At 36.7% G+C, this 12,843-nt stretch overlaps 1 protein-coding gene across 5 annotated transcripts in view; it reads left to right on the plus strand.

Moving 5' to 3' along the window:
• The first annotated feature begins 408 nt into the window (after positions 1–408).
• The window catches only part of TENT2 (terminal nucleotidyltransferase 2), a 68,224-nt gene continuing 55,789 nt past the window's right edge, over positions 409–12,843 (plus strand). For 2 of the 5 annotated variants that reach the window (XM_044916941.1, XM_044916942.1), the window contains exons 1-4: positions 409–1,063; positions 7,852–8,025; positions 8,232–8,321; positions 11,083–11,317. In XM_044916941.1, coding sequence (XP_044772876.1) covers positions 7,889–8,025; positions 8,232–8,321; positions 11,083–11,317 — 462 coding nt within the window. In that variant the 5' untranslated portion in view covers positions 409–1,063; positions 7,852–7,888. Of the gene's footprint in view, positions 1,064–7,851; positions 8,026–8,231; positions 8,322–11,079; positions 11,318–12,843 lie in introns of all 5 variants that reach the window. The other 3 variants (XM_044916940.1, XM_044916939.1, XR_002480996.1) reach the window with 3 other exon arrangements.

Below are 12,843 nucleotides of genomic sequence, written 5' to 3' on the forward strand. Positions count from 1 at the left end.
CATTTTCTACCCCAAGCGGCTTTCATTTTACTGGAGTAAAAAAAAAAACAAAACAAAGCTTAATACAGATCCGGTGCTGAGGAGTGAGGGAAAACTGGGTCAGGGAAAGCTTCTCTGGGGAGGAGTCATTCAGCTGAGACCAGACGAAGCCGTAAAATATGCGTATCAGAAAAAGAGCCGCTGTGCGTCATATCAGGTTGGTGGCCCAGAGAAGCCCTCCGCTACCGGGCCTCTGCCGAACGCCTTAGTCCTCCTTGTCTCAGAGCAGTCCCATCTCTTTCCCCACTCGCGCTCACCGGCGTTAGGCGTCCACCTCCGGCCAAACCGGGACTGCAGCAGTGTGCGCCTGCGCACTCAAGCAAAGTTCTCGCTGGAGCGGGCGAGGCGACTGCCGGAAGTGTGACCTCTCGCTCCCTGCTCGCTCTTCCCATCCGGGGTTGTGGCGGTCTTCCGGGTGTTCCTGACAGGGTTTTCTACGCCGTTTTTTTGGCGACTTTTTGGTCTTCCGCTTCTTCCTACCGCCCCGAGCCTCCCGCACGCTTGCTAGCCCTGTCTTTTCTTGTGTGGCTCCTCCCCGGCCGCCGAGCCCCGGGTTTAGATAGCAGTCGGGATCCGGAGCCAGGCCTAGCCCTTCCGCAGGCCACTACCTGCTTTGGCTGGGGCGAGAGCTACAGCCGTGCGCGCCGGACCCTCGCTGCTCGGGCCTTGGAGCTCCTGGGCGGGCAGTGCCGGTAGGCCCTGCTTAGCCCTTCTCCAAGGACGCCTGTGAGTTAGGGGGTTTCGGAAAAGGACGCAACCGTGTAGGCCCAGGTCGGGGGCGGGGCTCGGGGAACTTTTCCTGAAACCGCACTGTTATGTTTGCGTGGAAAGTTCCGGCGATATTTCTTAGATGTCCCAGACTTATGGGCGGCCCCCAGGCTGCAGCACTTTTTGAAGAATCTTAGGACCGCTTACTTTTTCCGCTCGTTTCCCTTCTTCGCGCCCCGTTCTCAGTCTAGGACCATAAGAGGAAGACTGTCTTGGGACCCCTGCATGGTGTTTCAAACGGTGGTGAAAAACTAAGGTAAATATCTGGATTAATAATTTAAAATTTAAGACTTTTAATTAAATGGGCTTCAGTTCTTCATTTTACAGTAAAGTGCACAGTTCAGGACTCTGTCAGATTGTTGTTCCCTTTTCTTCCCGTTAAGCCTTTGTACTTAGACTCCTCATCTCTCTAGGCCAGAACACGATGGGGTTTATGTGTCTCATAATATCTGGAATATCCAAATACCCCGTCTTGTTTTCTCTTTTTTAGCTCTTTGTTTAAAATAGTAGTTCTTTATTTAGATTGCGGATACCAGTAGGAAACAAAGAAACTGTAAAAAGCTAAATCGGAATTTGTTAACAGATATGTGGTGTGTGATTTTGTGAGGAAAGATCATAACTGAACACTAAATCTGTGTTTGTATTACCGGTAACATACTATTTTTGTAAATACTGTCTTGTATTTTACTACAGGTATTTAATATGTACAGCCAAAAGGCTCATAGTAGCTAGCTAATAATGGTAATATTATTTTGTTGGTGTGTTAGCCCCAATGATGTCTAATTTGGAAATGCTCCATAATATAGGCTTTATGTGAAACAGGCCGTTTATCAATCATTTAAGAAATGTCCGTTTCAAACCACATGACAACATTATTTTTTAACTCTTGGATGCAATCTAATTCTTAATAAAAAGGAATGTCCTTTTCAAAACCTTCAGGTAGTTTTGACAGTGGATGAGCAGGATTTAGGAATTGGGCTTTTTGCATGGTGGAGAAAAGAAGTGAGTTTAGGATATCAAAGGCTTTTGACAAAGTGGACAGATAACTTGATTTAGTTGCCACAGTTCTGTCTTTCGGCTTTTATCCTAGGGAGATTCTGCTTTCCAGGAAATCTAGTTGAAGGAATTATGTAATCTTGAAAGTTCTCTAATTGGTTGGAGGAGAGATCAAGTTTAGGACAGAAATTCCAGGTTGTGAGTTACAGGAGCAAATACTGTATCAGTAGGAATTACTTTGTAAACTACGCTTATACAGCCTTGTCTCTCATGTATGATTATTTACAAATAAACCTGTATAATATCCCATCGTGTCAACCTTAGTCAAGAAGCAACTTTTAAGATTTTTTCCTTAAGACAAGAACCAATGCAACAGTTTTAAAACACACCAGAAGTTCCTAGATTATCCTATTTTATAGTCATGTACATATTGAGAAACCAGTAACTTTTCAAGCTAAGAAAATCGGGATACCACCAATATCTGGATTGTATTTATTTATCATGGAATTTCTTTTTTTTTTTTTTTTTTTTAAAAGATTTTATTTATTTATTTGAGACAGAGAGAATGAGAGACAGACAGCATGAGAGGGAGGAGGGTCAGAGGGAGAAGCAGACTCCCTGCCAAGCAGGGAGCCCGATGCGGGACTCGATCCAGGGACTCCAGGATCATGACCTGAGCCGAAGGCAGTCGCTTAACCAACTGAGCCACCCAGGCGCCCCTATCATGGAATTTCTTATACCTGCTACCACAGTTAATGTGGAATAGTGTTTTATGTAGATCATCAAGTAGACTTAGTGAAGAAACCTTTTATTTGGAATATAAAGAAAAATATTTTAAATTTGATAGATGTCTCCTTAATCCTGCAGTGGTAATAGGTTTGCTGGATTTTATACTCTAAAACTCTATATTCTGGGGACGCCTGGGTCGCTCAGTCAGTTAAGCGTCTGCCTTTGCCTGGGGTCATGATCCCTGGGTCCTGGGATCGAGTCCCGCATTGGGCTCCTTGCTTGCCTGCTTCTCCCTCTGCTGCTGCCCCGGCTTGTGCTCTCTCTTTCTCAGACAAATAAATAAATAAAATCTTAAAAAGAATAAATAGAACTCTATATTCTGTTCAAAAGATGATCCCTTGTATTGTTTATGATAGATTATTATTTTTCGATTATTTTACTTTTTTTTGGATTATTTTAGATTATTCTTATCTTCATCAATATCACTGTTGAAAGGTATTAGAAAAAATATTAGAGGGCGCCTGGGTGGCTCAGTCGTTAAGCGTCTGCCTTCGGCTCAGGTCATGATCCCAGGGTCCTGGGATCGAGTCCCACATTGGGCTCCCTGCTCAGCGGGAAGCCTGCTTCTCCCTCTCCCACTCCCCCTGCTTGTGTTCCTGTTCTCGCTGTCTCTCTCTGTCATATAAATAAATAAAATCTTTAAAAAAAAAATATTAGAAAGAGAAACTGAAATTTATAGATTTTTGTTTTACTTCCTCGTCGTCATGCAGGATGCCTATGTTGTGGGGCACTGAATGCCATTCCCATAGGAATGATCGTACTGTGAGGGCTGGCCTAGTTAAGAGCTAGACTTGAGGGCCAAGATTCATAATGAGGAGAACCTGACATATTTTATTGTGGAGGGACTGCAAAAGCTTCGATGCTTATCTGGGAATTTGGGATAGGCTGAACTAGATATCTGCCCTAAGGTAAACTTTTGGCTAAGTAATCATTGTAAGCTCTTAAACCTTGGATAATTTGGTCATTAGCTTTGTTGAGTACTACTGGGCCACAAAACACCTTTTGACTTATTCCTAGTTTGGGTCTTAACGTGTTATGGGATAGAAATAAGGTGAAGTCTGGGCTGTCGTATCATGGGGTCTTCAAGTCTGAATGCATGTGTATGGGACTTTATTTGGGTCCAGAGGAAAAACACAAGCATATAATTTATAGATGTAAACAAAGGGTCTCGAATTTTAACTATGAACTGATTTAAATAAATCTGAAAATAGGACATTTTAATTTTAGCTTTTCTGAATATAAATTCCTTCCTTTGTTTGATCAGATCTATAGTATCTGTATTCCAACAAAATGAAATACCAAGGAAAATTCATTATAATGAATTATATTTAATGTCATTTTCTCATGAATCTTAGGATAGGAATTATGTTTATGGGAGTTTGGGACAGGGAAGCAGAATAAAGAAGGCCAAGAAAGAGAAGGGCATGAACCTGGGCAAAAGGTAGAGCAAGTCTTTAGTTGCTTATCTTTAATCTTGCTTTCTGTGATTGAGTGTATTTTTAATAAAGGATTGTCTGGAATCCTGCTTGGTTCAAGATAATTTCCATTTCCTCTGAGCAGTGAAAATCAGTGAGTACAGTTTAGCAATTATGATAGGATTGATTTTTGTTTTTTAATCTATAATAAGAGGTACAGACCTGTTGAAGAGAGTTGGTAAATTCTTGTTTTCTGGAGGTAACACCTTGTCTTTCATTCAAATTAGGGAGTTGGGCACTTGGGATGAGATCTGATGGTGGCCCAAGACTCTTGTTTACCATCCATTATGAAGCCTGGACTGGTGAATCTCATTATCTGTGGCCAGCCTTGGGAATTTAAATTTTACAAAATTGAAAAAAAAAACCCAAAATTTGTATGAGTGATTTATTAGTTTCTTCCCAGATCTTTGTCTTTTTCTCTCCTATTTTCTCCTGCTCCAATTTTTCCAGCCATCTGGTCTCAATACCCAGAGGCAGCTACATTTTTTTTAGCTGCTTACGTGTTATTTTCCCCTCTTGTTCTAAAAAAAAAAAACTTAAAAAATTTCTATAGCTAGTTTTTAAAATTGACATCTACTGAAAATGAGGACTTAGCACCTTTATGTACTCTCTCATCATTAAATTGTGATGTATATGAACATGTAACTATATATAATGTGTATGTAATCCTTAAATATAATATGTAATAAATGATATATAATAAATTTATTATAATTTTTGTTTAAACTAGTATTTTTAATGTTTGTGTTATTTTGAGAACCAAATAAGTAATGATTATATTTCCTTTTTTATATGACTTTTTGAGTTTTGTTTGTTTGGTTAGTAATTTCTTTTTAACCTGCTACTTTTCTGTTGCTATGATTATTTCTGCTCTGTTAACAGAACTCCACTCTGTGGTCAGATACATCAGGAAATCTGTCAGTAAAGTTTTAAGTTTTTTTCTCCTTGGCTATCTTCTTGAAATCCTTTATCTTCTTGGCTCTAATTTAAGCTGGTAGCTTCCCTTCACCATCATCGTAGGGAATTTACTTTGTCTCTGCCCTACAGCAGATCTCCCTTTTCCTAGATCCCAGGGTTTTTTTTGTTTTTTGAGACCTTACATGTCTGAACATGTTTTTATTCTCCCTTGCCTTGATATTATACCTGGGTATGGAATTACTGCTTGAGAGCATTTCCTTCAGAGACTTGAAGGCACTGACTTCATTGTCTTATGGTTTCCTCTGTTGCTATTAGAGTTTAAAGACATTTTGATTGTCAGCCCTTTTATAACGTTTTCCTCTTCTGTAATATTTCATAAGCCTCTTTTTCCTCATATTCTGAAATTGACCATACCTTGATGCATATATATTTTTTTTAATGTACTTTGTACTCATTAGGTCCTTTATTTTTTATTTATTTATTTATTTATTTATTTTTAAAGATTTTATTTATTTATTTGACAGAGAGAGAGATAGCGAGAGCAGGAACACAAGCAGGGGGAGTGGGAGAGGGAGAAGCAGGCTTCCCGCCGAGCAGGGAGCCCAACGTGGGACTCGATCCCAGGACCCCGGGATCATGACCTGAGCCGAAAGCAGACGCTTAATGACTGAGCCACCCAGGCGCCCTCATTAGGTCCTTTAATTCTCAGGATTGGTTTTCTTCAGTCCTGGACATTTTCTTGTTTTATTTATTTGATAATTTCCTTCTCTGTGTTTTCTGTCTTCTACAGGAACTTCTGTTATGTTGGATGTTGGACCATATAATTTGATTCTCTTATATTTTTTCTCTTATTGTCCTGCCTCCTTTCTACCCTCACCCATTTTTCCTTTTTGTTCTAGGAGATTTCCTCAATGTTACCTTTTAACTTTTTACTCAGTATTTCTGCTTTCAATTTTGTAATTTCCAAGAGCCTTTTTTGCTTTTTAAACAGTATATTCTTTTTTTTTTTTTTAAGATTTATTTACTTTTTGGAGAGAGAGAGAGAGAAATGTGTGAGCAGGGGGAGGGGCAGAGGGGGAGAGAAGCAGACTCTTGTGCTGACGGGGGGGAGGCTGATGCGGGGCTTGATCTCAGGACCCTGTGATCACAACCTGAGCTGAAAGCAAGAGTTGGACACTCAACCGACTGAGCCACCCAGGTGCCCTGAAAACAGCATATTCTCGTTTTATGTATGCAGTGTTTTTTAAATTAATTATTAATTTTTTCTCAGTTTTAATTAGTTCCTGGCATTGTTTTTGTTTATTCCTCAATCTTTTTTTCTGACAGTGATCTGTGGATATTTATTTTACAATAGGAGTACTAGAAATCTAATCGCAAAAAGCAAGCTCTGTGTGTATGGGTGGGCAACTCAGTAGTAGGTTTCACTGTAGTTTGCTAGCAGGCTTAACTTCTCCTTGGTGGAAACTGTTACTATATTATAGGTTCTTTGGTTACCATATTATATAGTTTCTTTCTCAGTTATTCTGTAGATGAGTTTTCTTATTGACTCTGTTGGGAGGTGGGCTGGGGATCCTGTTTTCACTTTGTTGATTTTACTTAATACTTGTTTTCAGTTTGTTACCTTAACCTATTCTTTGTAAGTTTACAGCCTTTTGGGATCAGTCATTGCAAAGTACAAGTATCTAGTCTCTTGCCTGGGTCAGTGAATGGTTCTGATTGCTTTGTACAGTAGCCACCCCCCCCATCCTCAGGGGAGATAGTCCAAAACCCCCAGGGGATGCCTAAAACTGGGTACTACCGAACCTTATATATATATATATATATATATATATATATATATATATATATATGTATATATATATATATACGCACTATGTTTTTTCCTATATACACATATCTATGATAAAGTTTAATTTATAAATTAAGCACAACTAATAAGAAAATAGAACAATTATAATAATCTACTGTAATAAAGGTTTTATGAATGTTGTCTCTCAGAATATGTTATACTTTACACCCTTCTTGTGATGATGATATAGGTGATAAAATGCCTATGTGATGAGATGAAGTGAGGTGAATGATGTGTGTATTGTGACATACTGTTAGGCTACTGTTGACCTGATGATATGTCAGAAGGAGGATCATCTGCTTCTGGGCTGCAGTTGACCACAGATAACTGAAACCACAGAAAATGAAATTGTGGATAAGGGGGGGGACTACTGTGTATAAATTTTCCCCATTGCTGTGGAACAAGCTCTCTTTTACTGGACGTCCTTTGTATAAGTTATTTAGACTTTGAAGTGAATCTCAGAATTTTAGAGTTATTAGGCAGTACAGATTCCTTCCCTTGTTTGAGCAGATCTCTAAGAAGATCTCTGAGATCTATATCCTAGGAATCGGGTTGTCATATTATGGCTTATACCTTTGAATAAATTAGATTGGGTATAAACATAAGAATCTGTATGGCTTTGTTAAATGTATTGGGTGGTTTCTGTTTTATCAGAGTATATGGTGATAACTTGATTTCTGAAAGATCTGTTGATATTAGGGTAAATTCATCAGAAATTAGAAACTTGCATATATTTTACTATCATTTGAATAATATTCTTAATCTAGATTTAAAATTCATTATTAGCAAAAAATAAAAAAGATAAAAAAATTAAAAAAAGTAAATAAAGTTAAAAAAAATTCATTATTAGCAAGTTTTCTGTTACCTGTAGTGGGACTTAGAGATCTGTTTAAACTTTTGAAATAACTTTGCAAATGAAATTCATAACTTGGTAACTAATTGCTGTAAATAGTAGATACTAGTTAGGGTTCAATATTTTTAAGATACAATAATTTGTTTTTTTTAAAACTATTCTAGGTAGAAGAATACATGTTCACTTTTAGTGAACAAGAGCATGTTCCCAAACTCAATTTTGGGTCGCCCGCCTTTCACCCCAAACCATCAACAACATAATAACTTCTTCGCCCTGTCACCAACTCTTTATTCACACCAGCAGCTTATAGATGCACAGTTCAACTTTCAGAATACAGAGTAAGTATGGTGATATTTTGGTCCATATCATTTATAAATTTTGTTTCTACTTGACACAAACCCTTTTTATATGAAACATTTGAAGTTAAAATGTCATTGTCTTGTGTTCTTTTGATCAGTGAAATATACTTAGTTTTTATGAAATTGGTTTTTTGTTTTTAAGGTAAAAATGTTTATTACTACTGTTCTTTATGTGTTTTTGGTAGCTTGTCAAGAGCTGTGTCTTTACAGCAGTTGACATATGGAAATGTCAGTCCAATACAGACCTCAACATCTCCATTATTTCGGGGAAGGAAGTAAGTATTTCTTAATTATTTTAAAAGAAGAGTTGGCATGTCTCAGAACTGTAGATCAGTGTTTCCTGTATTAAGATTGGATGGGTACTATGCCCTAAATTTTATTTTCTGGAACCTGTGCAATCAGTCCTATTGGAGAATTTTAAAACTTCTATATATTTAAAAAATATTAGGGATATTTTTGTTGATTTATTCCTGACACAGCAAATTTTAGATGGAATGAAGCTATATTTCTTCAGGATACTACTTTGAATTGAGATACTAAATTAGATGGTTTTCTGTATTAGTTTGCTAGAGCTACCATAACAAAGTACAACAGCAACAGAAATTTATTTTCTCACAATTCTGGATGCCGGAGGTCCAGAAGATCAAGGTGTTGGCAGGTTTGGTGTCTTCTGAGGCCCCCCTCCTTGGCTTGTAGATGGCTGCCTTCTCTGTGTCCTACATGGTCATTCCTCTGTCTGTGTTTTCTGTGTCCTAATCTCCTCTTCTAAGGACACTAGGCATATTGGATTAGGGCTCATTTTAATGACACCATTATAACTTTTTTAAAGGCCTAATGTCCAAAACCACATTTTGAGGTACTGGGAATTAGGGCTTAACTGTAAGAACTTCGAGAGTACACAGTTCAGCCCATAAATACCTTTTTTTCTAATAAAGTTTACTATTTGATTTATCTAAATCTTATACAGGTAAGGTTCCGTAATAAGTATTAGTAAAAATTTCTGCATGACTTAAAGCTTTCTATAGAGAAATCAGAGTCAATTAATTTTAACCAATTAAAAGTAATGGATGTATTACAAAGTAATTACAATAGAACTTTAGAGATGATTATTAAAATAAAATTTGGAAGTACTTGTAAGATATTACTATTTAAAGCCTATGTAAATATTCCATACTTTATGTCCAATTAAAAATAACACTAGCTAAGAATTATTTATTTATTTGTTTGTCGGTGAGTGAGAGAGAGAGAGCACGCAAGCAGGGGGAGTGGTAGGCAGAGGGAGAAGCAGGCTCCCCGCTGAGCAAGGAGCGTGATATGGAGCTCGATCCCAGGACCCTGGGATCATGACCTGAGCCGAAGGCAGACTCTTAACCGACTGAGCCACCCAGGCATCTCCTTTTTTTTTTCTTTTTTGAATTATTGATGACTCATGTAATTGGCATTGTTCTTAGGACTCTACAAATAATTTGATTAAGTTTCACAACACTCTATGAGGTATGTTATTCCTCTTCTGTTGAGAAAGATGAAGCACACAGAGGTTAAGCAACTAGTTATTCAGGTGGAAGCACAATTGGGATTTGAACCCAGGCGGTCTGGCTCTAGATCCTCTGCTTAGAAGCACTGTGAGTTGTTCTTCAAAGTTGTGGAAAGCTATATAATGATGCTAAAAGTATTGACTTTATTCAGATTTTAATTTTTTTGAAGTTGTCTGGATAGCTAACTTGTGAATCACAAATGAAAACAAATTCCATTGGCTCATAGTTATACATATTTTAAAAACTAAAATTGGCATTCTCAGTAGAAGCTATTTAGCATATAAAGCTAAATCACCTTTATGTTAAACGATATTAAATATACTCTTATGTTGTTAGCATTGTATACCCACTTATTTTGTGGATCAAGGAGTGAGGAATTGGGGTGATCCTAAGGGAGTGTTGTAATGAAAACCTTCAGGTGGCTATGACCCATAGAATTTTAGAGCTTAAAAGCAATCAGACCATTTCCCATGGCCTAAAGTATTATCTGTATGAACAACTTAATATATCAATGAAGTATTTTTTTAAACAAATAATTATTTTTTAATAATTTCCTTTTGCTTTATTATTTTGAAAATTTTATGCCTCCAGAAAAATTTAAAGAATAGTACAATAAAACCCGGTGTGCTCTTTACCTAGATTCATTAAAGTTGTGCTATATTTATTGTTTTTTTGGCCTCTTTTTCTCTTTAGCCCTACTTTTTTTCTAAACTTTTTCTATGAAAAAGTTGTAGACATCACTTCATTCTACCCCAAAGCACATCAGTGTGTTCCTCCTCATAACCAAGGATCTTCTCCTATATAACCAAAATGCATTTGTCATGCCCAAGAAATTTAACATTAATATATTACTGTTATCTGAAATGCAGTTTTCATATTTCTTTAGTTGCTCATTGTCTTTATAGCTTTTTAATATGATCTTTCCAACTGATGAGCCAGAACATAGGTGGATTTAAAGAGCCTTTTTATATATATATATATAGAAATTTATTTATTTATTATTATTTTTTAATACACCCAACGTGGGGCTCGAACTCACAACCTAGAGATCAAGAGTCATATGCTCTACTGACTGACAGCCAGGCGCCCCTTAAAGAGCCTTTTAAAATATATAACTCTCAGTTCACTTAATCTTATTCTCCCTATGTTAGAATTTGGGTTTTTATTGTTAGTGTTTCTATGAATAGAAGTTTTCCTACAAAGTTTTCACTGGTGAGATAAAACATTGGGGGTAGTTCAAATGTAGGAGACTAACCCTGATGTACATATGTAGTTTTTTTTTAATATGCATTATTACTATTTGTTTTTCCTAAGGTGTTTTTCTAAGGCATCTTTTGTGCTCACAATGAATATTTTAAGATTCATATAGAGCTAATAATGTGGCCTTGCTGTATTATTAGTCATTATTGGTATTTGTTATTTATATGTTTTTAGTTGTTTTCTGTTTGTTATTAGAAAGTTGTATCTGTAATCACTAAGGTATATTGCTTGTTTTCAGGAGATTAAGCGATGAAAAAAACCTTCCTCTTGACGGTAAACGGCAACGTTTCCATTCACCCCACCAAGAGCCAACTATAGTTAACCACATAGTGCCTTTATCAGGTGAAAGAAGATACTCAATGCCGCCATTGTTTCATACACACTATGTACCAGATATAGTCAGATGTGTTCCACCTTTTCGAGAAATACCATTTTTAGAACCTAGAGAAATCACACTGCCTGAGGCCAAAGATAAGGTAATAATAATGTAGATTTTAGTTTTACCTTTTGGGAAGTTAATATAATGTATTAAAAACATCAGAAATACCTAATGTTTTGGATTAAGTAGAATATGCCTTTTTTGCTCTGTTTAAACTATTTAACAGTTTTCTGTCTAAATTTGACTTTTTAAATTTTTTGTTAGCTGTTCTTTTATTTAAGTGCAGCTTTCATATCAGGAAATCAGATTTTCTCTGATTCATAAAAATCTGGATTAGGGCTCAGAACATTTGATTTCTTAGTTTAGAGAACTCTGTTGTTACTTATTTTTATTACAGAGAAACACATTTTCATGTGGTTATTGTAATAAAGTGTCAAAAAGCATTTTCTCTTGGGATATTTGTGTTTGTCATGAGGTTTTTGAATGTCAAAAATAGAGAATCCAGGAGTCACTGAGAAACTAATACATTCAGAGTGATAACGATGAAGAAAGATTTATCTAGCAATGTTATTTGTGAAAGGCATTTCAAATAAATGAAATGAAGCTCTTAAATAATTTTTGAGAAATGACATTGTCATCATTGGGGAACAATGAGTTATTTAACCACTAACAGAAGCATATCCACCGCCCCACCACCAAAAAAATTCTGGGTAATTTAGAAGAGTTTATAACGTAAATATCTGCATTCTCTTGGCTTGTCTATGGCTTATATTTGCTGTTTTTGCATTTTCAAAGCTGCTCCATTTTTAAGAAATATGACATTTGTAGGCTGAGGAGAATGATCCTGAAGAGTGTAGTGACTTTGTTTTACTCATCTTTGAGTTCCTGGCAACCAGGATAGGTCTGGAATATAGTGAGTGTGCAGGAAATGTTGGGTCAAAAAAAGAACGCTTGCTTCATTCTTTAGTTGTGCTGCTTTTTATTCCTTTATCATTCTTTTTTTCTTTGAGCTAGAACTATCATAAAGTTCATTCTTTTTAAGTGTATGATTCAGTGGTTTTTAGTATATTTGCAAAGTTCTGCAACCGTCACCACTATCTAATTCTAGTATGTTTTCATCATCCCCAGGAGAAATCTTGTACCCAGTAGCAGTCCCTTCCCCATCCCTAACCTTCCCACGCTGCCCCCCCTGCCCTTGGCAACCACCAGTTGATTTTTTATCTCTATGGATTTGCTTATGCTGGACATTTCATATAAATGGAATCATACATTATGTTGTATTGCTTTTTTCACTTAGCATATTTTCAGGGTTCATCCATGCATGTGGCATGTGTCAGTTCTTTGTCTCCTTTTACAGTTAAATAATATTCCATTGTATTGATATATCCTATTTTGTTAATGTATACATCAGTTGATCAGCTTTGGGGCTGTGTCTACTCTTTGACTATTCTGAATAATGCTACTGTGAAAATCTGTGTACAAGTTTTTGTATGGACATATTTTCATTTCTCTTGGGTATATATCTAGAAGTGAAATTGCTGGGTTATGTGGTAACTATGTATAATTTTCTGAGGAACTGCCAAAGTGTTTTCTAAAGTGGCTACACCATTTTACATTCTCACC

The sequence above is a fragment of the Neomonachus schauinslandi genome, chromosome 7 (genome assembly GCF_002201575.2).
Source record: "Neomonachus schauinslandi chromosome 7, ASM220157v2, whole genome shotgun sequence".
Classification (NCBI taxonomy): Eukaryota; Metazoa; Chordata; class Mammalia; order Carnivora; family Phocidae; genus Neomonachus; species Neomonachus schauinslandi.